The sequence below is a fragment of the Podarcis muralis genome, chromosome 1 (genome assembly GCF_964188315.1).
Source record: "Podarcis muralis chromosome 1, rPodMur119.hap1.1, whole genome shotgun sequence".
NCBI lineage: Eukaryota > Metazoa > Chordata > Lepidosauria > Squamata > Lacertidae > Podarcis > Podarcis muralis.
The window spans coordinates 126,584,250-126,607,434 of NC_135655.1; the positions used below are offsets into that span (position 1 = coordinate 126,584,250).

The 23,185-nt window shown below is 44.7% G+C and overlaps 2 protein-coding genes across 4 annotated transcripts in view; one reads left to right on the forward strand and one right to left on the reverse strand.

The window, feature by feature from the left end:
- Window positions 1–8,105, reverse strand: part of ALS2 (alsin Rho guanine nucleotide exchange factor ALS2) — a 48,635-nt gene extending 40,530 nt beyond the window's left edge. For both annotated transcript variants that reach the window (XM_028701526.2, XM_077918029.1), the window contains exons 1-4: window positions 7,955–8,105; window positions 3,921–3,990; window positions 2,910–3,064; window positions 925–1,835 (exon numbers count right to left, since the gene is read on the reverse strand). In XM_028701526.2, the coding sequence (XP_028557359.2) occupies window positions 925–1,835; window positions 2,910–3,064; window positions 3,921–3,940 (1,086 nt within the window). In that variant the 5' untranslated portion in view covers window positions 3,941–3,990; window positions 7,955–8,105. The remainder of the gene's footprint in view (window positions 1–924; window positions 1,836–2,909; window positions 3,065–3,920; window positions 3,991–7,954) is intronic.
- Window positions 8,106–11,881: 3,776 nt separating this feature from the next.
- Window positions 11,882–23,185, forward strand: part of CDK15 (cyclin dependent kinase 15) — a 64,351-nt gene continuing 53,047 nt past the window's right edge. For both annotated transcript variants that reach the window (XR_013390552.1, XM_028701549.2), the window contains exons 1-5: window positions 11,882–12,961; window positions 13,424–13,573; window positions 14,575–14,672; window positions 17,216–17,295; window positions 22,475–22,569. Coding sequence is in view for 1 of the 2 variants with exons in the window: in XM_028701549.2 (XP_028557382.2) it covers window positions 12,713–12,961; window positions 13,424–13,573; window positions 14,575–14,672; window positions 17,216–17,295; window positions 22,475–22,569 (672 nt within the window). In the remaining variant the exon portion in view is untranslated. The remainder of the gene's footprint in view (window positions 12,962–13,423; window positions 13,574–14,574; window positions 14,673–17,215; window positions 17,296–22,474; window positions 22,570–23,185) is intronic.

Below are 23,185 nucleotides of genomic sequence, written 5' to 3' on the forward strand. Positions count from 1 at the left end.
ACAAAGAATGAATTAAATCTTTGCTTCACATCCACAGAACAATCTGTCTCTCTTGGTAGACACAAAGCATGTGTTAGGCATATGCAAGATTCACTGCTTAGTCTTGCATAGTGTTCAGCAGCATTCAAAATACAAAGCAAGAGAAAAGAAACTACAGTATGTTTCACGATCTGTTTAATTTATAACATGAAGCCATTTCCCCTTAGAGGTGAGGGAAAGGCACTCCCCATTTTCCCAGAATTCAGTAACAGTACTGAGAACAGGTTCTGCCATTAAACCTCTGTAAAGCCCAAGTTAAGTTGTGGGGAACTTTATCCTTTATTTTCCTGCTTTACACCAAACAACCAGAGTTAAAAATTCCGCACAAATCTATAGAACACATCCATAACGCTAACTGCTGTCAGATCATAATAAAAGAACCAATACTAAACGCTGCATGAATCCATCTGTCTAATAAGATGTTTCTGGGAGACCCCTCTCCAAGTCTGCCTCTGCAAGTGAGTTTGATGAAAACAACTAACAGGGTCTTCTGAGTTATGGCACCTTGACTCTGGAATGCACTTACCAAAAAGGCTCATTTGACACCAAGTCTACATTTTGAGTGCCAGGTGAAGGATCTTTTGTTTTAATAAACAAAACAAAAATCCCCAAACCCCACACAGTTTAAAAGGCCATATATTGTTTAATTTGTCAAAAGCCTGGGGGAAGAAGAATTTATTTTTCTGCTAATCTTGCTTTTCTTTTGAATTTTTTCTACTGTTTAAATTGTGCAGGCTTTTGACCGCAGCTTAAGGGGAAGACGGAAGCTATGCCTCCTTCAGAACCATAGCTCTCATTTAAAGTCACATTCTCAAGAATCATCAGAACTTTGCAGGACAGGGTGATCATACAGCAATGAAAGCACAGCCTAGTGACTGTGGGTACCTGCTCAGGTTGCTGATCCATAGGCTTCTCATTTAACGGATGATCCGGAAGACTTGCCAAGTGCTGCTTTGTTGTCACCTTGTCCATTATCAGGAGATTTCCTGGACTAGAAATGCCACTGTCTTCCTGGGCATCGCTGTTTGAAAACACACTTGCTGCATCATACTCTGCGGCAGCGAGTGTCTGGTCTTCTGTAAGCGTTTTCTGACAATCGTCACCTTGGCTGCTTGTTATACTCTTCCTCTCTAGAGTTTCTAACGAGGAGCAAGAGATGTGGCATTCCGAGTGGGAGTCAGCCAGAACCACCCCTAAGGGACAGCAATGGCTATCAGAGATAATGACATGGTCTTCTTTGTCGGTCATGGTGATCAGGAGTTGGCTGCAGTGATTGCATCTCTCTGGAATAGGCTTGATGTCTTGAGTAGGGAGGCACTGCACAAGAGCCAGGCTGTGAGAGGCTCCGCAAGCAATCTGAAGCACAACGCGGCCTGCCAGGTACTCGACCTTTTGTGGTTTGGTAACTGGGAAAGTGTTGGTTATGAGCCCCAGCTGGCAGCCACTTCCCCATGCCCATATCTCCCTGCTTAGGGAGAGCGCCAGGGTGTGCTCCTCTCCACATGCCAGCTGCAAAATCCGTATTGGCAAGGGATGGCTAGCTTCAGAGTCAGAAATACTGATGGGTTTGGGTTCCGGCACAAAGGCCTGGTTGGCCACTGCACACTGGCCGGCAGAATTTCCACCCCACATGTACACGTCGCCACCTTCAGTCACTGCTCCACAATGGAAGCTGCCAGCTGCAACTGTAACAACATGTTGTCCATTCAAAGCCTTTTCCAAGACGGGACAGCTGATATAAGCATCTTCCAATTCAACCCTCCAGGGAAGCTTTCCAAAACTGTAAACCTCACCATCTGAAACAAATAGACACACACAGTGGAAATACAGTACAATTACTAGAGAATCAGTCTATTAATAGGCTAGTTTTCATTGGTTCTGAAGGCAAATTTACAGAAGAAGAAGAGGAGTTTGGATTTGATATCCCGCTTTATCACTACCCTAAGGAGTCTCAAAGCGGCTAACATTCTCCTTTCCCTTCTTCCCTCACAACAAATACTGTGAGGTGAGTGGGGCTGAGAGACTTCAAAGAAGTGTGACTAGTCCACCCAGCAGCTGCATGTGGAGGAGCAGAGACGCGAACCTGGTTCACCAGATTACGAGTCTACCACTCTTAACCACTACACCACAGTGGCTCAGAGACATCTGCCCACAAAGCAAGGTCCTACATATGAAAGAATTGATCTAGGACAAAAATCTTGAATAAAATTTTAAAGAGTTTGACATCATCTTTCTTCACGAGAACATGCATGGCTCAGTTCTTGCCTTTCTCTGGCTATACCAAATTCATTAAAAAGAGGTACAAAGGTATAATCCAAATGTGCAATTATAAATAAAAAGGTAAAGGTAAAGGTACCCCTGCCCGTACGGGCCAGTCTTGACAGACTCTAGGGTTGTGCGCTCATCTCACTCTAGAGGCCGGGAGCCAGCGCTGTCCGCAGACACTTCCGGGTCACGTGGCCAGCATGACAAGCTGCATCTGGCGAGCCAGCGCAGCACACGGAAACGCCGTTTACCTTCCCGCTGGTAAGCGGTCCCTATTTATCTACTTGCACTTGCACCCGGGGGTGCTTTCGAACTGCTAGGTTGGCAGGCGCTGGGACCGAACGACGGGAGCGCACCCCGCCGCGGGGATTCAAACCGCCGACCATGCAATCGGCAAGTCCTAGGCGCTGAGGTTTTACCCACAGCGCCACCCACGTCCCTCCGCAATTATAAATACATTTTTTTAAATACTGAAAACCACTGTTTCCATCCTCATAAAATGCAATTGTGAAAAATCAATAACTTTGAAATTTCATTTTACAAAAATGCTATCATCATCATCATCTTAAATATTAAATAATGCTCTTAGGACCAACATTCCATACCTTCTGAGAGAAGCACACCATGGTTTATGCCAACTGCTGCCTGCAACACTATCTTTCCACTCCAACCTGGAAGTCTTTCAGGATCTGGATAACAGCAACCAGCCTGCCACGTATAGACCAGGCCTCTTTCTCGCGCTCCCTCTTGGTCTGCTGAACTATGTAGCAAAATAAATAAAATGCTGATAATGTAAGATGAATTTAAAGTCTACACAAGTTTAATTCAGAGGAAATTGTTTTGCACATATGCATGATAATTCAGCTGCACTTCATTCTCAGAATGCAGGTTTTATCCATATGTAATATCCAGGAGGGCAACTCATTGTTAAATACCAAACACCAGTAGAAGGAAATCTTAAGAGCATGTTTGCACACCCTCAACATCGGTCTGCACAAGTTTAAAGCATGCCTATTCTCAGTATCCCTTGTACAGATAAGACAGGGAAGCAGTGCAGCGCGAATTATATGATAGTGACTGGACAATAACCAGGGAGACATAGGTTCAAACTCCCACTCAAACATTAAGCTCAATGGATGGCTTTGGGCCAGTATCTCTGTCTGTCTGTTCACTACTGGGAACAATTAGAAACAAACTTTTATACTTTAAAATGCTGTGAACCAAAAATGGCTATTTGTTTTCCTTTTCCCCTATCCTCTGGTTCCAAAGAAAAAGAGTCAGAGTTTAAATAGGTGTGCTGGAATACCATCAATTATTATTTCCTTGGCTTAATATGTTATACAGGTTTAAAAGCATATTAAATGAGATTTGTGAATAAGTTCAGAAACCTTACTAGCCTGCAAAAGGCTTTTACTCTGCCTGCCTATATACAGGTAGCCATTTTTGCCACCTCAACAGTCTGAAATATTCACTTGTTTCCAATTTGTAAGATGCCCCATACCTACTGGATCAAAGGCGATTCTTCCTTGTCACAGGCAAGTGGATCCAAAATTCTATGAGTTTGAATTTTTTTGCACCACCTGTCTAGATGTAGTATCAAATACAAATAGGCTTACCTTTCTTCTTTAGGGTCCATCAGTCAGCAAGAACAGGCCATTACCAAATCATTCCTCTTTGAGATAGGAACTGTTAAGACGAAAGTGAAACACAAGTTTAGCAGCTGAAGTACATGTGGAAAAGCATCTGGCCCACCGGTTGGTTTAATCTGGACTCTGTGGCAGTTTATTTCCTGGGGTAAAAATCCTAAAAAATGCCCAAAAAAGCTTAACAACTTCAATCCTAAATAAAAGTTTAATATTTAATAACCTTGTTTGGCCCTTTGGTCGGCCCTCATGGCCCTTCACTTCATCAAATCTGGCCCTCTTTGAAAAAAGTTTGGACACCACTGTCCTACAGGGTGCAAAAAAGTGCAAAAAAAAGGCATCTCAGCTTTGAACATCTACAGAAGACTGGAATGCGTAAAAGTTTCTATGCTATGCCATTTTAAAAAAATTAGAAACAAAAGCTCAACAGAATTACTCTGCCCACAGATTTCATGAAAGGCCTTTTCACTGCAAGTTTTTTAAAAGAACGCTCCTTCAAAACAGACCTTTTCAGCTAGCACCACTCTTATGACCAGCTGTTAAAGTGTCCAATTAGGACAGTCACAGCCCTCAGGAGAAAGTTGTGATTATTCAACACTTTCTTTCCTTAGGAAATGCAAGTTTTGAACATACATTTTCAGTTTCAAGAGATCTCTTGCATACACAGTTGCAGAACAACAACCATGGCTGCTTCTCACACTTCCATATACAAGACTATACTTACAAAGCTGGAACTGTGTGTGTATTGTATCATGGCAAGGAGCTGGGGAGGGGGTTCGTACAAGTAAGAAAATCATACAAGTGTTATCTCTTCCCTCATGATACACATATCCTGCTGCTGGGCAGCCATAAACACATGCCATGCCAAGAAGCAACAGAATTCCCCTATAGTTCAGCATCTCTGTTTCCTTACTTGTGAGAACACTAACATTTAGAAAAATCTGATATGAGAAACAATTCTACTGGATGGTTAAAAACAAAAAAATCTATTTACTAATGATATCACATTGCCTTGCATATATAATTTAGCTGCTTAAGTATATATTACCCCAAACAAAGACTCTTGTAGCACCATAAAGACTAACAAATTTAGTATGGCATAAAGCAGGCATGGCCAAACTCGGCCTTCCAGCTGTTTTGGGACTACAACTCCCATCATCCCTAGCCAACAGGACCAGTGGTCAGGGATGATGGGAATTGTAGTCCCAAAACAGCTGGAGGGCCGAGTTTGGCCATGCCTGGCATAAAGCTTATATAGATTACAGTCTACTATTCCCAGTACTTCTATATTCTGCTGCCTCTGGCAAGATACACACTAGTGACCATCATTACATTTGTGAAGCTGTATTTTAAACCCGATTTTAGTTTTGTTTTGTAAGAGAATGTTTGGTTATTTTCTTTCATGCTGGCTTACTGCTTTGATGATAAAAGAAGTAATGGACACAGAACCATCACCTGAACATTGAAATTGTGTCATATTCCCCTAAGGCCTTTTAAAAACTTCCAGTACCACATTATAAAAAGAATAAAGACAACAAGCAGGAACCAACTGGCATACCTAATAAGTGCACAGTGCACCGGTTCAATTACTTGTGACTCTCAGGAAAAACTAAAGGGTTCTCATAGTAGCTTTACTCCACTCCTCCTAGCTCTCCTAGGTTCTTAATCTAGTTCAAGTGCCTGCACTTGCTTCACTTCCTCCCAAGTAGCTAGCTCTGGGCTTCCAATTTCACACACCACTCTTGGGGAAGTTGTGGGAGAATCCAGAAGGAGGCTGCAGAATCATCCAATATTTCCACTTCCTCAAACGGGGTGCCACACAAGGCTGCTAGCACAAGTTTTGTTGGCTCCAGGGGTTCCCACTTGTGTTCATGGCCACCACAAGATCTTGTTCCTCTCCCACAGAAGAGATTTCCTTGGGATGAATGCCCAGTTGGACCCCTGAAGTATACATTTTCGAAGTTAAGCCCCGCTGAACCCATAGATGAGTAAATTTGATTGATGTTACATTGACATTGGAGAATGCAAAACCCATGGCAAATGAGAGTAGGAAGACTGAAAACTTAACAGCATTCAGGATTAAAGGAACAATTAATGCAGATTTTTAAAAAAAGTTATAGGAAGAAAATGTAACCAAACATTAGACCAATTAGAGCAAGACATGTAAACTACTGGAAGATCTTCAAATGTTGCAGTTGTGTAACACTATTCCAGAATTAAAGATGCAAGACTTCACCATTTCCTGGCCACTTCCCTATACACTTTTTTAAAATGCTGCGCAAGGAAATTGCCTCCCATCCCTGTCTTCAGACCGAAATAAAAACTAAGCAAAAACTGCTGACTGGTCATTTAACCATGTCTTTATTCCCATGAACATCTCATTCAGCAATATAAAAGAAAATAGGATACAACATGAAGGTGCCACTAGCCTCCCTTAAATAAAAAAAGGTGTCACATTTTCCATTATGGGAGACAATCTTGAAAATCAGAACTCTTATTCTTAAGGCAATTTGATGGCAACTGCAGACAATTTAAGAAGCTTGTAAACACTTCCAATCCCAGTTTTCATTCCCTTGAAGGTAAGATTGGATATACTTAATGTTTAGTTTTAATGGCTCCCAGGTCTGTATGGCATTCATTCCCAAAACAATATGGCTGCCCTTGAAGAGAATGGCATCAGTCAAGACATCAGACCAGCATATGCTTCCATGGGGAGTGGGAAGGAATCAGTTTCTCCAGTAGCTGCAGTTGCAGAAAAATGCTTCTTTCCCAGCAGACAGGACTATTACACCCACGGTGCTGCAGGAATGCCTCTGGAACAGTGTATTGTTCTTATTGTATGTGAGGCAGGACCGAAGCAACTTTCGAATGTAATACTGTGAGATCTGCATCAAAATGTTGCAGCATAGTAGGCTCCTGTTCAGGGTTCCATGCATTCTTCAGGGATGCTCCATTCCATTTTAAAATAATTGCAAATCTTTGTCCCTGTTCCTTCAAAATACAGTTGTCCCGTGGGGGCCTCATCAGTCATCTGCTTGGTGCTAGCGTTTGCAAAAATATATTTAAAGGAGGAGGGGGGCCTTGTTCCATTTATTTAAGCAGGAACAGAGATATCACTAGCCGAGACTACGGAGAGCAAAGCAGTAGCAGCAGCAAACTGCAAACAATCTCCCCCTGGAGAAGCAAGCTGTTTGGAAAGGCCCTAAGCCACAGCTGGTCAGAGGGACCAATGCCATCACACATTGATACCTTGCCAGATAGTTGTTTTTCCACACACACAAAAGACCTGCGCAAGGCACAGAATGAAACATTATCTAGCCCTTCTAAGAGGCAGGCAAAAGCTGTATTCTGAGTGGCAGAGGGGAAAAGGACCAAACTCCAAAACTCAACAGGTTCACACTTGATGCTAGTTTTAAGTCTCTTCACGTTTATGGAGGAAGGAAGGGAGTGGAAACAACATCCCTTTCCCTTCACAACGGGAAAAGGCCACAGTGCTTACGAGGTGAGGGACTATATATATATATATATATATATAGTCCCTCACCTCACCTCGTAAGCGCATATATATATATATATATATTGTGGAAACGAAAACAGATAGATGGAGGTGCCTTGCCCGCCCCCCCCCCACTACAGAAAAAAGAAAATAAATAAAATGCTGATTTATTAAAGGACAAGCAGCCCACAGCAACGATGCCAATGAGAGAAATGACGACAGGCAGGTGAGGCGGGCGACGTCCCTTTTCTCTCATCCCTCTTCCCCCCCCCCCCCGCGCGCTAAGCACGTGACTTAAGTTTCACTCACCCCTCGCGCGCTGAGGGGTGGGGTGGGGTAGAGGAGGAGGAGGGAAAGGGGGCTAAAGCGGCGGTTGGGAGTTGGCGCGCGCGAGCCGCTCGGAACTCGGCGTCGCCGCCGCCGTCGTCCTCCCTAACTAACCACCCCTCTCCCTCTCTCCCCCCCCCCTCTCGTGCGTGCGTGTGTGGCGTGCCCCCCCCCCCCTTCTCACCTGCAACCGCGCGCCTTACGCTGTAAGCCGCCGAGCTCCCCGCCGGCTTCTAGGGACGCTCAAACCAGCTGATTCACGTAAAGAGCAGGCGGGCGGGAGGGGCGGGGCCTGGGGGCCCTGGGGGCGGGGCCAGCCTTTCGGCCTCTGCTGAGGGAAGATTAGGAAAAGAGGCTGGGAAAGCAAAGGCGGGGGCGGTAGGCCGGGCGGAGAGAGCGCTTGGGAACGGGGCCTCGAGTGGGACAAACTAGTGCGAGGGGCGCTAAGAAAGTCAACTTCGGCCAACCTGGGTTTTTCCTCACGCGCGGCGGAGCACCGTTCCCACACCACACACACACACACACAGATATTTTATACGCACATGTGAGGTGAATGCTTTAGCTGAGATTCCTGCATTGCAGAGGGTTGGGATAGATGACCCTTGGGGTCCCTCCCAACTCGACCATTCTATTATCCAGTGCCGGATTTACGTACAGTATAAGTTGTTGCCCAGAAAGACATCTACAGTGGTACCTTGGGTTACATACGCTTCAGGTTACATATGCTTCAGGTTACAGACTCTGCTAACCCAGAAATAGTGGGTAGCCGTGTTGGTCTGCCATAGTCAAAACAAAAAAAATTCCTTCCAGTAGCACCTTAAAGACCAACTAAGTTAGTTCTTGGTATGAGCTTTCTGAAGAAGTGTGCATGCACACGAAAGCTGAAGAAGTCTGCATGCACACAAAAGCTCATACCAAGAACTAACTTAGTTGGTCTTTAAGGTGCTACTGGAAGGAATTTTTTTTGTCCAGAAATAGTGCTTCAGGTTAAGAACTTTGCTTCAGGATAAGAACAGAAATCGTGCTCTGGTAGCGTGGCAGCAGCAGCAGGCCCCATTAGCTAAAGTGGTGCTTCAGGTTAAGAACAGTTTCAGGTTAAGAACGGACCTCCGGAACGAATTAAGTACTTAACCCGAGGTACCACTGTACTTCTGCTTCATTGACTATGCAAAAGCCTCTGACTGTGTCGACCACAGCAAACTATGGCAAGTTCTTAAAGAAATGGGAGTGCCTGACCACCTCATCTGTCTCCTGAGAAATCTCTATGTGGGATAAGAAGCTACAGTTAGAACTGGATATGGAACAACTGATTGGTTCAAAATTGGGAAAGGAGTATGACAAAGCTGTATATTGTCTCCCTGCTTATTTAACTTATATGCAGGAATTCATCATGCGAAAGGCTGGGCTGGATGAATCCCAAGCCGGAATTAAGATCACCAGAAGAAATATCAACAACCTCAGATATGCAGATGACACAACCTTGATGGCAGAAAGTGAGGAAGAATTAAAGAACCTTTTAATGAGGGTGAAAGAGGAGAGCGCAAAATATGGTCTGAAGCTCAACATCAAAAAAACAAAGATCATGGCCACTGGTCCCATCACCTCCTGGCAAATAGAAGGGGAAGAGATGGAGGCAGTGAGAGATTTTACTTTCTTGGGCTCCATAATCACTGCAGATGGTGACAGCAGCCACGAAATTAAGAGACGCCTGCTTCTTGGGAGAAAAGCAATGACAAACCTAGACAGCATCTTAAAAAGCAGAGACATCACCTTGCCAACAAAGGTCCGTATAGTTAAAGCTATGGTTTTCCCAGTAGTGATGTATGGAAGTGAGAGCTGGACCATAAAGAAGGCTGATCGCCAAAGAATTGATACTTTTGAATTATGGTGCTGAAGCCGACACTTTTCTGTGGACAAGTGTCGGCTTCCTTGACCTGAAAGTGAGATGAGCGCCGCAACCCCATAGTCGCCTTTGACTGGGCTTAACCGTCCAGGGGTCCTTTACCTTAACCGACCCTCTGAAGCAGGAGAAATTAAGCTGGCTGCAGAACCCACCTGGGCACTGTGCTGAACACCAAAGACTGTCCCGAGTTCAGAGTTGAAAACCGTTGAAGCAGTCAGAGTTGAGGCACTGCCGTGAAAAAGCCCAGATTTAAAATTAACTTTAAACAAAGGGTGCGGTAAGCCAGGAGTGTGAAGCTGGCACTCACTCAGAAACCGAGTTTGGGGAATGCCGGCAGCAGGTGACTGACTTTTAAAAACACCACCTGCTCCACCAACTCAGCCTCTTAAGTGGCTGTGATAGGTGAAATTATAACTACCCATCTTCAAAAACACCCTCTCACTTGGGATTTGGGTCAGTATGCAAGACAGCAGCTTGTGGGTAACCTAACCTAGGTCCTAGCACACGTGGCTTCAGGCTGTCCAGTAGGCCAAAGGATTGTTCACTCTGTCTGACAGGTAGTGCACCACAATAAATCCAAGTGCTATCCTGGGTGGAATCTACATACACATAAAAAAAAACGTTCTGAATTTTTTTAATAAAGTTTTTAAAAATACATTGAATTTTCCATAAGGTTCACCATCACTATTTGGTGTTATCTTGTGTATTAACAACAACAACAACAACAACAACAATAATAATAATTTATTTTTTATACCCCGCCCATCTGGCTGAGTTTCCCCAGCCACTCTGGGCGGCTTCCAATCAAGTGTTAAAAACAATACAACATTAAATATAAAAAACTTCCCTAAACAAGGCTGCCTTCAGATGTCTTTTAAAAAGAAGATAGCTGCTTATTTCCTTCACATCTGAAGGGAGGGCGTTCCACAGGGCGGGCACCACTACCAAGAAGGCCCTCTGTCTGGTTCCCTGTAACTTCACTTCTCGCGATGAGGGAACCGCCAGAAGGCCCTCGGTCCTGGATCTTAGTGTCTGGGCTGAATGATGGGGGTGGAGACGCTCCTTCAGGAATACAGGACTGAGGCCGTTTAGGGCTTTAAAGGTCAGCACCAACACTTTGAATTGTGCTCGGAAACGTACTGGGAGCCAATGCAGATCTCTCAGGACCGGTGTTATATGGTCTCGGCAGCCGCTCCCAGTCACCAGTCTAGCTGCCGCATTCTAGATTAATTGCAGTTTCCGGGTCACCTTCAAAGGTAGCCCCACGTAGAGCTCATTGCAGTAGTCCAAGCGGGAGATAACTAGAGCATGCACCACTCTGGCAAGACAGTCCGCAGGCAGGTAGGGTCTCAGCCTGCGTACCAGGTGGAGCTGGTAGGCAGCCGCCCTGGACACAGAATTAACCTGCGACTCCATGGACAGCTGCGAGTCCAAAATGACTCCCAGGCTGCACACCTGGTCCTTCAGGGGCACAGTTACCCCATTCAGGACCAGGGAATCCCCCACACCGGCCCAGCCCCTGTCCCCCAAAAAACAGTACTTCTGTCTTGTCAGGATTCAACCTCAATCTGTTAGCCGCCATCCATCCTCTTTAAGTGCAATATTGCACTTAAAACCTTTTATTTGCAGCTGTATAGCTGAGTTCCAGGTTGGGGACTTCTACGTGCAACCACAGACCCCAAAGCCCACATTCCCAGTCCACTAATGCTGTACAGTTTCTTCCTTTTCCAATTTACAGTTCAGTTCTCCATATTTCTGCATCAGTTTCCTTTTTTTAAAAAAAAAGCTTTGTGAAAATTCATCAGCATTTTAGTATGAGTCTCTCCTAAAATACACATTTTTTTGTATGCAATTCTATCCAATATACACATTGTTGCAAAATGGTTTTCCCCCAATTAAAAAGTGCATTATGTGTTATTTTCACAAATATATGCATTTTTATACACACTTCACTCTAGTGTGTGCATTTTTGTACTCATTTATACACTGCAGCATTTGAAAGACTACAGATTTCAAAGAATGGCTTTACAGTGGTACCTCAGGTTACAGACGCTTCAGGTTACAGACGCTTCAGGTTACAGACTCTGCTAACCCAGAAATATTACCTCGGGTTAAGAACTTTGCTTCAGGATGAGAACAGAAATCTTGCTCTGGCGGCGCAGCAGCAGCAGGAGGCCCCATTAGCTAAAGTGGTGCTTCAGGTTAAGAACAGTTTCAGGTTAAGAACGGACCTCCGGAACAAATTAAGTACTTAACCCAAGGTACCACTGTATTTCAGTTCATGTATTCTTTTGGAAAGTATGAATTAGGTAGATTTGCCTTTAAATGCAAACGACATCGAATGTAAATATCTCTGCTATCCCTAGAAGAGAAGAGCTGTCTCTTCTCCTGCCTTGGCAGACCACAGACTTTGTTCCAGCCCATTGCCATTTTCCAAGTGGAATTCAATCACATGACAGAGAATTCAGGTAGCTCTGTAAAAATTGATTTGGAAGGCTTGCACAACATAGCCTCAAAAGAACAGTCTTTTTCTGATCATGCAAGTACAGTGGTACCTCGGGTTAAGTACTTAATTCGTTCCAGAGGTCCGTTCTTAACCTGAAACTGTTCTTAACCTGAAGCATCACTTTAGCTAATGGGGCCTCCAGCTGCCGCTGCGCTGCCAGAGCACGATTTCTGTTCTCATCCTGAAGCAAAGTTCTTAACCTGAAGCACTATTTCTGGGTTAGCGGAGTCTGTAACCTGAAGCGCATGCAACCTGAAGCATATGTAACCCGAGGTACCACTGTAACACGAAAATGCAATAGAAAATGTGGGACAACACTTGCTTTGACATGTTGTCTAACCTAACAAACACAAATGCTTAATGAATAGCTGGTGTTTAATTTTGTTGCAAACAGATCAATAATAAGTAGATCACCTGGAAATTACCTGAGCACGCTTGCTTTCAGAAGCCATGTTTATTAAATCAAGAGAGCTGCACCAAGAATGAATCCGACATACTGGGTGGTAGGTGGGAGATAAAAGGTTTCTGAAGTCATGAGACCAATTGTGGCCGAGACCTTATGCAAGTCATATGAACATTCATGCCTTTCCAAGCTCTGGCAAACTGAAGGGGAAACGGATAACAAGAGAAAGAAAGAAGATCAAACCGTCGGAAGACAGGAGAACATGGGAGAGGTACTATGCGGAAACGCTTTCAAGTCTAATTGCAGATGTTGCCATGAAGAGATAGAAGACTCATCACAAGACACTATTCAGCCTAATGGAGCAGATTGTGTTTTGAAGGTAAGTGGTATTCCAGCCAGGCTTTGGAGTTACATATATGGGAGAAGGAAAAGGGATCATATTTTCCATGGGATGTATACGGAAATCTCTGGAGTAGGGTCTCAGGGTACACCCATTAAAATTAATTGATCCAAGTTTATTTATTTCACATTTTTTTAATACCATCTGTTTATATATAAAAACCCCTCAAAGTGGTTAGGGTTAGTAATTATTTTTAATGGCTCTGAGTAGGACTCTCAATAGCAATAATCCTATGTAGCTGTGTTGCAAAAAAAAGCATGAGAGAAAGCAAGATGATGTAAATTCATTGGCTCGACTAATAACGGTCGACTTACGTGCATTCTACTCAACACAGCCACGTATGCACACAGCACCAGTGTAAGAAATTGTGAAGGAATGAAAGATGTGGGCAGGAATATTTATATTTGGGTGCCTTATCTTTTGCCTTTTTGCCCTGGCCAGGCAAGAGAGCCAAAAGAGATGCCAAAGCCAATGGATTCAACGCAGCCACAGTGGTTCCAGACACTTCCGGTCCAAAAAGCTGGAAGACGACGGCAACGCCGTCTCAGTGATCCTTCTCAGGAGCTGGATTTTGCTGCAAGGTTCCAGTGGGTAAGTTTGCACTGCATAAAGTGATCAATAAAAGGCATTTATTGTCATGTATGCGTTTAAATAGGGATGCGGGTGGCTCTGTGGGTTAAACCAGAGAGCCTAGGATTTGCCGATCAGAAGGTCGGCGGTTCGAATCCCCGCAACGGAGTGAGCTCCCGTTGCTTGGTCCCTGCTCCTGCCAACCTAGCAGTTTGAAAACACGTCAAAGTGCAAGTAGATAAATAGGTACCACTCCGGCGGGAAGGTAAACGGCGTTTCCATGCTCTGCTCTGGTTCGCCAGAAGCGGCTTAGTCATGCTGGCCACATGAGTCGGAAGCTGTATGCCGGCTCCCTCGGCCAATAAAGCGAGATGAGCGCCGTAACCCCAGAGTCGGTCACGACTGGACCTAATGGTCAGGGGTCCCCTTACCTTTACCTGTGCGTTTAAATGAGCAGTCCAACCCATTGTAAATAAATTTGACAATAAGTGTAATAGATGAGCCAATGATGAATCATAGAAATGTAGAGTTGGAAGGGACCCCAAAGGTCATCCAGTCCAACCCCTGCAATGCAGGAATCTCAGCTAAAGCATCCATGACAGATGGTCATCCAACCTCTGTTTAAAACCCCCCAAGAAAGGACAGTCCACAACCTCCCAAGAGAAAGCATTCCGCTGTCAAACAGCTCTTACTGTCACTTGTTGGTGACATGCAAGTCAGACTGTGTTCGTTCCCGGCCATCTTGAATCCCATCACCTCTCTTTTTGGAAACGAACAGCTGCGGATTTGTTCCACATCATGTAATCAGCTGAAGATCAGCTGCTTATCCAGTTTGTCCGATGAATAATTTTGGGTAACTTCAAAAGCGTGTTCACTTCAATACCATTCCAAATCAATCCAGTAATAAGTATCATCCGTTTTCCATTCATTGACAATATAGCCTGTGTTTCTGCTGGGTTTGAAACTCCTTTGTTAAATCTAGTACTGAATACAGGCTTTCTCTGTTCTCACCCTCATCTAAGCAAAGAAGAGGTCTCCCGTTTGGAAATGCTTCATCCTACCTGAATCTGGAGAAGCTGAGTGGGAGTTCTCATTCCACAGTATACAAAGGAATCAGCAGGTGAGTGATTTACAGGGGAAACCTTGGGTACTCTTGCATTAGTCGAACCTATAATGATTAAAATGCATCAGATTAATTGAGCACCATCAACTTAAGCATCACATGGTAGATGAAGCATTACAAGAAACATTCCAGAATGCAAAGAAAATGTTTGCAGAGGAAATGAAAAGTCTGATCTTTGTGCGTCTGTTCTAGGCTTTAAAAAAAGGTAGCTTGAAATAGTCATACTGAAGATAAGTAGTTTTGGGTCTAATTTTAGGCATTTGTAATCATTTGACGTGGGTGGTGCTGTGGGTTAAACCACAGAGCCTAGGACTTGCTGATCGGAAGGTCGGTGGTTCGAATCCCCGTGACGGGGTGAGCTCCCGTTGCTCAGTCCCTGCTCCTGCTCACCTAAGCAGGTCGAAAGCACCTCAAAGTGCAAGTAGATAAATAGGGACCGCTCCGGCGGGAAGGTAAACGGCGTTTCCGTGCGCTGCTCTGGTTCGCCAGAAGCGGCTTAGTCCTGCTGGCCACATGACCCGGAAGCTGTACGCCGGCTCCCTCGGCCAATAAAGCGAGATGAGCGCCGCAACCCCAGAGTCGGCCACGACTGGACCTAATGGTCAGGGGTCCTTTTACCCTTTTAAACATTTGCAAAATGTTTTCTGAATGTTTATATTATTTTTGTAATATTTTTTTTAAAAAGTTTTCTTACACAATTATCTGAATATGATGCATACAGCAAAGTTTGCCTGACTTGGATCAGAGGACATGTTTCACCTCCAGACACTGGGAGGGAAGATTTGTTTGTGAGTTGAAGGTGGCACATAGACAAAGGTGTACCAGCTGGGCCATCAGGGCAGAGCTTTGGAGCAAAAGTACACACACACACACACACACACACACACACACACACACACACAGAGCACAATTGGAGCAGGGCTGATGACATATATTTTGAATTAAGGGAAGTAATGCACATGACCATATGGAGAATTCTAACTCTCTACAAATACGACCATTAAGTTCAGGCTCTAACATTACCTAACAGAATCACTGTTTAACTCCACTGCTTCCCTGCTGGAAAACTGTGGATATATGTTATTAAAGCACATATAAATATATTGGGAAACCATTAAAAGTAGTAGGTGCTCCATGCAGGTACTGTTTTCATGTGTCTGTAAAACTACATGCCATATACAGGTTAAGTATTTAACTCGTTCCAGAGGTCCGTTCTTAACCTGAAACTGTTCTTAACCTGAAGCACCACTTTAGCTAATGGGGCCTCCTGCTGCCACCGCGCCGCCAAAGCACAATTTCTGTTCTCATCCTGAAGCAAAGTTCTTAACTTGAAGCACTATTTCTGGGTTAGCGAAGTCTGTAACCTGAAGCATATGTAACCCGAGGTACCACTGTAATACTATATGACCACAATGTGGAGAACAGGGGAAAGTTTTTTATCCTGTATTCTCAAAACTCACAGAACATTGGGTTGCGGGAGAAGTTTGATTCAATTTGCATTTAAAGGACAACCAACCTAAATCACACTTTCTGAAATAATACACGAACCAAAATGCAAAAAAACAAACAAACCAACAACATTTGCACTTTCAGTGCATCTATCAGTAGAAGTAGCTTGCAAAAATGAATAATATTAAACAAAATTGCTTTGCAGAAAAATGTGTGTTAGAAGAAATTTGCACTACAATGTTGTTGAGTTTCCATGACTTCTTTTGCAATAATAATAGGAAACTGGTATGAGAAATGTGGACCTCCTGCAAAACTCTACAAAAGAGTAAAAAAAAGAGAAATGTGGACCTCCTGCAAAACTCTACAAAAGAGTAAAACAACTTTTAATTTATGGCAACACAACAGCATCATATTTCCCTGACACAGTAGTCACTGATTGTTCTTTTTCTTTTCTCTTTCTATTACAGTGGTACCTCGCAAGACGAATGCCTCGCAAGACAAAAAACTCGCTAGACGAAAGGGTTTTTTGTTTTTTGAGCTGCTTCGCAAGACGATTTTCCCTATGGGCTTGCTTCGCAAGACGGAAACGTCTTGCAAGTTTGTTTCCTTTTTCTTAACACCGTTAATACAGTTGCGACTTGACTTCGAGGAGCAACTCATAGAACGCACACAAATTATGTGTGGTAGCCTTTTTTGAGGTTTTTAAAGACTTTGGTGATTTTTGAAGCTTTTCCAAAACTTTCCCGACACCGTGCTTCGCAAGACGAAAAAAATCGCAAGACGACAAAACTCGCGGAATGAATTAATTTCGTCTTGCGAGGCACCACTGTATTTTAAATTTTATTCGTTGTTTTTTGTTTACAGGTATACCAAATACACCGTTCTGTTTATGTAAAATTAAATAAAAAGAATTTTTTTAAAATGTTACACTCATTAGTATGTAATGCACAACTTGCTTCTTCAATGGTACTAAATATGTTGACCGAACTAAACCAGTGGCAGAACTAGGTTGAAGCAGTTTTGTGTGTGCCTTAAATTGTGGATTCAGTTGTTATGTACGGGGTTTCATTAGTTGTGCTCTGTCCCTTTAGGATATATGGACAGCTAGTAGCATTGAAAGTCATCAGCCTGAAGACTGAGGAAGGAGTCCCTTGTACAACCATTAGAGAAGGTAAGATATTCAAAGTGGACACCATCTCTGGCAGCAGGGCTCAGTGCCTGAATCCACTTTCTGTACCAGGGCCGAGCCCTACAATATAGGAACTAATAAAAGTGCGTCGACATACATGCAGTGTACCAGTTCCTTGCTGCCAAACTATCTCATCTAGCAGGGCCAGGCTGCCTCGGGCATCTGATTTGGGGGGTGGGGGGAGAGAGAGAGGCATGTGGGATTTTCTGTCTCAGTTGCCTAAATAATCCTCATCAGCAGTACTATGCACCTTGACTTTAGGAAAGGAAACAATTTCCTGCTGTGTCTCAGGCAGCAAATTATATCTGGCAATTCCTGGCACATACATACAATTAAGGAGGGCTCCTAGCATAAATGGGACGCGGGTGGCACTGTGGGTTAAACCACAGAGCCTAGGACTTGCCAATCAGAAGGTCGGCGGTTCGAATCCCCGCGACAGGGTGAGCTCCTGTTGCTCGGTCCCTGCTCCTGCCCACCTAGCAGTTCAAAAGCAGGTCAAAGTGCAAGTAGATAAATAGGTACTGCTCTGGCGGGAAGGTAAACGGCATTTCCATGCGCTGCTCTGGTTTGCCAGAAGTGGCTTAGTCATGCTGGCCACATGACCCGGAAGCTGTACGCCGGCTCCCTCAGCCAATAAATCGAGATGAGTGCCGCAACCCCAGAGTCGGCCACGACTGGACCTAATGGACAGGGGTCCCTTTACCTTTACTTAGCATAAATGACAATAGTATATTCCATGGACGTCCAACTTCCAAGAGACTGCGATCTGCTCACACAATTAAAATCTGTTTCAGGTCAAGGTTGTTGACCTGACGTCACGTTTTAGGGAGGAACAACCCGATTTGGGGGGGGGGGGAAGGTTCAGGTCATAGGGAATATCCGTTTATTTAGGGATTAAAATAAAATAAAAAACGCTCACAAACAGATCGATAATGACAGTCTGTTATGCAGAGGAAACTCCAGCTTCCACTCTAGCAATCTAGACCAGTGTTTCCCAACCTTTTTTGGGCAAAGGCACACTTGTTTCATGAAAAAAATCTCGAGGCACACCACCATGCCAGATGGGGAAAGGTCCCTTTTTACTTATGTAAAATAAATAAATAAATAGTAACAGCATAGAAGGTAATGGTTAGGCTAGCATCCCTCTTCCAAATATGCTAGGTTTTTATTTGCAGGGACTGTTCTACATGGGAAAGCATTCAGCACTGTCATTCTCCCATCTGCCATCTGAATTGGTACTATTCTGGGTCAACTTACTCTGCTGCATGTGTAGATGAAAATAGCACCAAGTGTGGGGGAGGGGGCAGAACAGGTTTCAGATACAGGATATTAAGCATACACGTACTTCAGATTGAACTGGTTGCTTGCTTTGCAAGTTTTCATTTCCCAAATGACTGCCTTGGCAAGCGCAATACCTACCAGGCTCAACGCCGGTCTCGCGCTGCCGCTTCCCGCGCTCTCAAGGACCCGGGAGGAGGAAGGCATGAAGGGAATCCCGAAGGCGCGAAAACCTTGCGCATGCGCAGGCCTTCCGCCTGCGACAGCCCAGTAGGCCGGCCGAAGCGAGCGGCGATGGGATGTGGGAGGGAGGGAGCTCGCCGCCCCGCGTGTGCCTATGTGGGGCACGTTACAGCCCCGTGACGTCAGCGCCACGCAGGCAGCCAGGCAGGCAGACGGCGAGAGCCCCGCGCTGGGCGGCCTCTCCTCGCCGCCGCCGCCCCGCCTCTCGCCGCCCGATTCGCCCGCCTCCCTCCAGGCAACATCTCGCGGCACACCAGGCAACGTCTCGCGGCACACTAGTGTGCCGCGGAACACCGGTTGGGAAACACTGATCTAGACAATGGGGCAAGGGGGCAGGGCCGGATGGAGGAGTCAGCGATCTACCGTGATCTACCTTAACCTCCTGGGGAGCGATCAGTCGATCCCAATTGACCTGTTGGATATCCTTGGTATATTCTCTCTAGAAGTGACTGGAGCTGCTTGGGAATTCTAATAAACCAAAGAAGTAGCAAGTTAAAAGGTAAAGGTGAAGGACCCCTGACAGTTCAGTCCAGTCACGAACGAATCTGGGGTTGCAGTGCTCATCTCGCTTTACTGGCCGAAGGAGCCGGCGTTTGTCTGCAGACAGTTTTTCTGGGTCATGGAGCCAGCATGACTATGCCGCTTCTGGTGAAACCAGAGCAGCACATGGAAATGCCATTTACCTTCCCGCCACAGTGGTACCTATTTATCTACTTGCACTTTGACATGCTTTCAAACTGCTAGGTTGGTAGGAACTGGGACCGAACAACGGGAGCCCACCCCATCACAGGGATTTGAACCACCGAAATTGCAAGTTACTCAAGGGCAAAAAGTTACTCTTTTTGTTGGTGTGGTACCAATACCTATTTTGAGAGTGTTCTCCCGCCATAATTGTTTTCGTTGATCTTGTACTGGGCAAAATGTCCAGAGTTTTCTTGGTGTCTCTGAGTTGATGCATTAGATTAAGATTTTAATTATTGCCTTCAGGCCTTTAGATGCTCCCACTGATATAACATCCAAAAGCAGCTTGTTTAATTTTCCATTAAGACTGTTGCTTTAGTCTGCCTCTAAGTCCCAGTGGAAACATATTATTTTCCCCTGCTAAGGGGTAGATAAACAATTTAATGCCAGCCTCTAGAAAGAACAAGGGCTGCAGAAATCATTTCTCATGGTGCTCCTAATTTTTTGTTCTTTCCCCCACTCAGCTCTGCATTTCCTAATAGGTTTGAGCAAAAATAAATAAATGATCAAGATTGACAGGTAGATCTCTGGGGGATTTAACAATAGTCACAATTGAAAAAGGTTTTCTTTTCTAAATTTAGTTGCTGTGATTTAAAAAGTTTGCGGGGAGGGAGAAAGGACTTACAGTGGATTTTTTTGTGAAGGGTTATCTGTTCAGTTGAAGTTCTGAACATATATTTCTGGCATATAATATGAGCACGTACTAAGAGGCACTCAGTTTCTTATATCTAGGTATATGACACCTAATCACTATTTTGCACCTGTCTCCATTTGTAGCTCTTGGGGTGCTAGTGAAAAAGCAAGGTATAGAGATCCCACAACAAGTCTGAAGTCTGCCCACCCCCATCCTAACTCATCCTGAATGAAATTGTGCATTGGGATAAATGAAAAAGACTAGATTTTGTCCAGCTAAGTCAGTATTTCCCAAACTTGGGTTTCCAGCTGTTTTGGACCACAACTCCCATCATCCCTTGCTAGCAAGACCAGTGGTCAGGGATGATGGGAGTTGTAGTCCAAAAACAGCTGAAGACCCAAATTTGGGAATCACTGAGCTAAGTCATACTCAGAACAGAGGCAGTGCAATCCACAGACTTTTAAGTCATGATGATTAACAATTTCATTGCTTTTAGTGGCTCTTCCTTGAGTATGACTTGGGTACGTTCACATTAGTGCCGGCATGGCCAAACTCGGCCCTCCAGCTGTTTTGGGACTACAACTCCCATCATCCCAAGCTAGCATGACCAGTGGTCAGGGATGATGGGAATTGTAGTCCCAAAACAGCTGGAGGGCCAAGTTTGGCCATACCTGCATTAGTGGCTTGAGTTGTTCACATCAGAGAAGGGGCAGTGATGTCTTCACCCGATGTACATGTCCTTTACGGTTTCTGTCATCTGTGCTTGCACGAGGACTGTCAAAGTATGCTCACATTATGCTCTTACTCTCATGGGATTGAAATGTGTCTGAGAAAAAAAAAACCCCTCATTTGTCAAGAAACTACAGGACTAATACGGATTGTTGCTGACATCGTGTGAGTGAGGCTTCAAAAATTACCACATTTACTTGAATGTAATGCGCACCTTTATTGGCCAAATTACATCGCAAAAATTAGGGTGCGCATTAGATTTGATGGCACATTTACATTCGCCAGCAAAAGCTTTCTGGGTTTCAAAGTTTTGAAAATTGAGGTGCGCATTAGATTCAATGGTGCATTTGTTGTTGTTTAGTCGTGTCCGCCTCTTCGTGACCCCATGGACCAGAGCACGCCAGGCACTCCTCTCTTCCACTGCCTCCCGCAGTTTGGTCAAACTCATGTTCATAGCTTCGAGAACACTGTCCAACCATCTCGTCCTCTGTCGTCCCCTTCTTCTTGTTCCCTCAATCTTTCCCAGCATCAGGGTCTTTTCCAGGGAGTCTTCTCTTCTCACGAGGTGGCCAAAGTATTGGAGCCTCAGCTTCATGATCTGTCCTTCCAGTAAGCACTCAGGGCTGATTTCCTTCAGAATGGATAGGTTTGATCTCCTTGCAGTCCACAGGACTCTCAAAAGTCTCCTCCAGCACCAGAATTCAAAAGCATCAATTCTTCGGCGATCAGCCTTCGTTGATTCGCATAAATATGGAAGAAGTGGGAATGTACTAAATGTGAAATAAGCAGTAATGTGAACATATCCAGAGTCGCATACAACCCGAAATTAGTAGGAGAGGGTAGTGTTCTTTTATGCCAGCACCTGGGGCTTTGCCCTGTGCTGTCATTGAGAGAGCCCAATATCTAGGCTGTTTTGGCATCTTAAAGGTAATGGTAAAGGGACCCCTGACCTTTAGGTCCAGTCATGACCGACTATGGGGTTGCAGCGCTCATCTCGCTTTATTGGCCTAGGGAGCCGGCGTACAGCTTCCGGGTCATGTGGCCAGCATGACTAAGCCACTTCTGGCGAACCAGAGCAGCGCACGGAAACGCCGTTTACCTTCCCACCGGAGCGGTACCTATTTATCTACTTGCACTTTGACGTGCTTTTGAACTGCTAGGTTGGCAGGAGCAGGGACCGAGCAACGTGAGCTCACCCCGTCACGGGGATTTGAACCTCTGACCTTCTGATCAGCAAGTCCTAGGCTCTGTGGTTTAACCCACAGCGCCACCCGCGTCCCTTTGGCATCTTGGTTCACCTCTAATAAGAAAACCATGGTGGGAAATTTTCTAATTTCAACTGTTCTATAGCTTCTGAGGCATTCCTCCTGTTTAAGAAGAACACAAATTGAGACCAGCTCCTGCTCAAAATTCCAGGTGTGGAAATGATGGGTAGTTAAATTTGACAAGGCCGCCTTGCCTTGCTTTCTGTACTGTTAAATTGTTTCCCCCTCTCACTGACAGCAGGCTGACCCCTATTTATGTGTCCTTCTTTAGCATCTCTCCTCAAGAGCTTGAAGCATGCCAATATTGTACTCCTTCATGACATCATCCAGACCAAGGAGACCCTGACGTTAGTCTTTGAGTATTTGGTGAGTTGATTTTCTCAGGTTTATTTAGGGTTTGTGAGCTTTCTCACGAGCCGGTAAACAAACCCTGGGTCCTATTTTTGCAGTGCTACAAAGCGTTTTATAGCAATGTGTAACAGTCCATCATGGTGACATATGTTTCTTGCTTGCTTTCCCTAATTGCCTTTGAGAGCTATCTTCTCAGATCCCCAACTTCTCTTAAGTAACAGCTGCGTTTTAAAAACATGCTTCATTTGCAGAAAAGCTGGTAGGAACTGATTACTCTTGCAGCTGCCATGACAACAGACTCGTAAAACCACTGGTTTGTTCGTTCACAAGCACACATGCAAAAACCTTTCCTTCCCTCACCATTTGAGTAATGATCCTTGTAAAAGCAACACAACCAGAGAAATACAGTGGTACCTTGGGTTACAAACACTTCAGGTAACAGGTTACAGACTAATCCTGAAATAGTACCTCGGGTTAAGAACTTTGCTTCAGGATGAGAACAGAAATCATGCAGCAGCGGCGTGGCGGCAGCAGGAGGCCCCATTAGCTAAAGTGGTACCTCAGGTAATAATAATAATAATAATAATAATAATAATAATAATAATAATAAGCCTAGGACTTGCCGATCAGA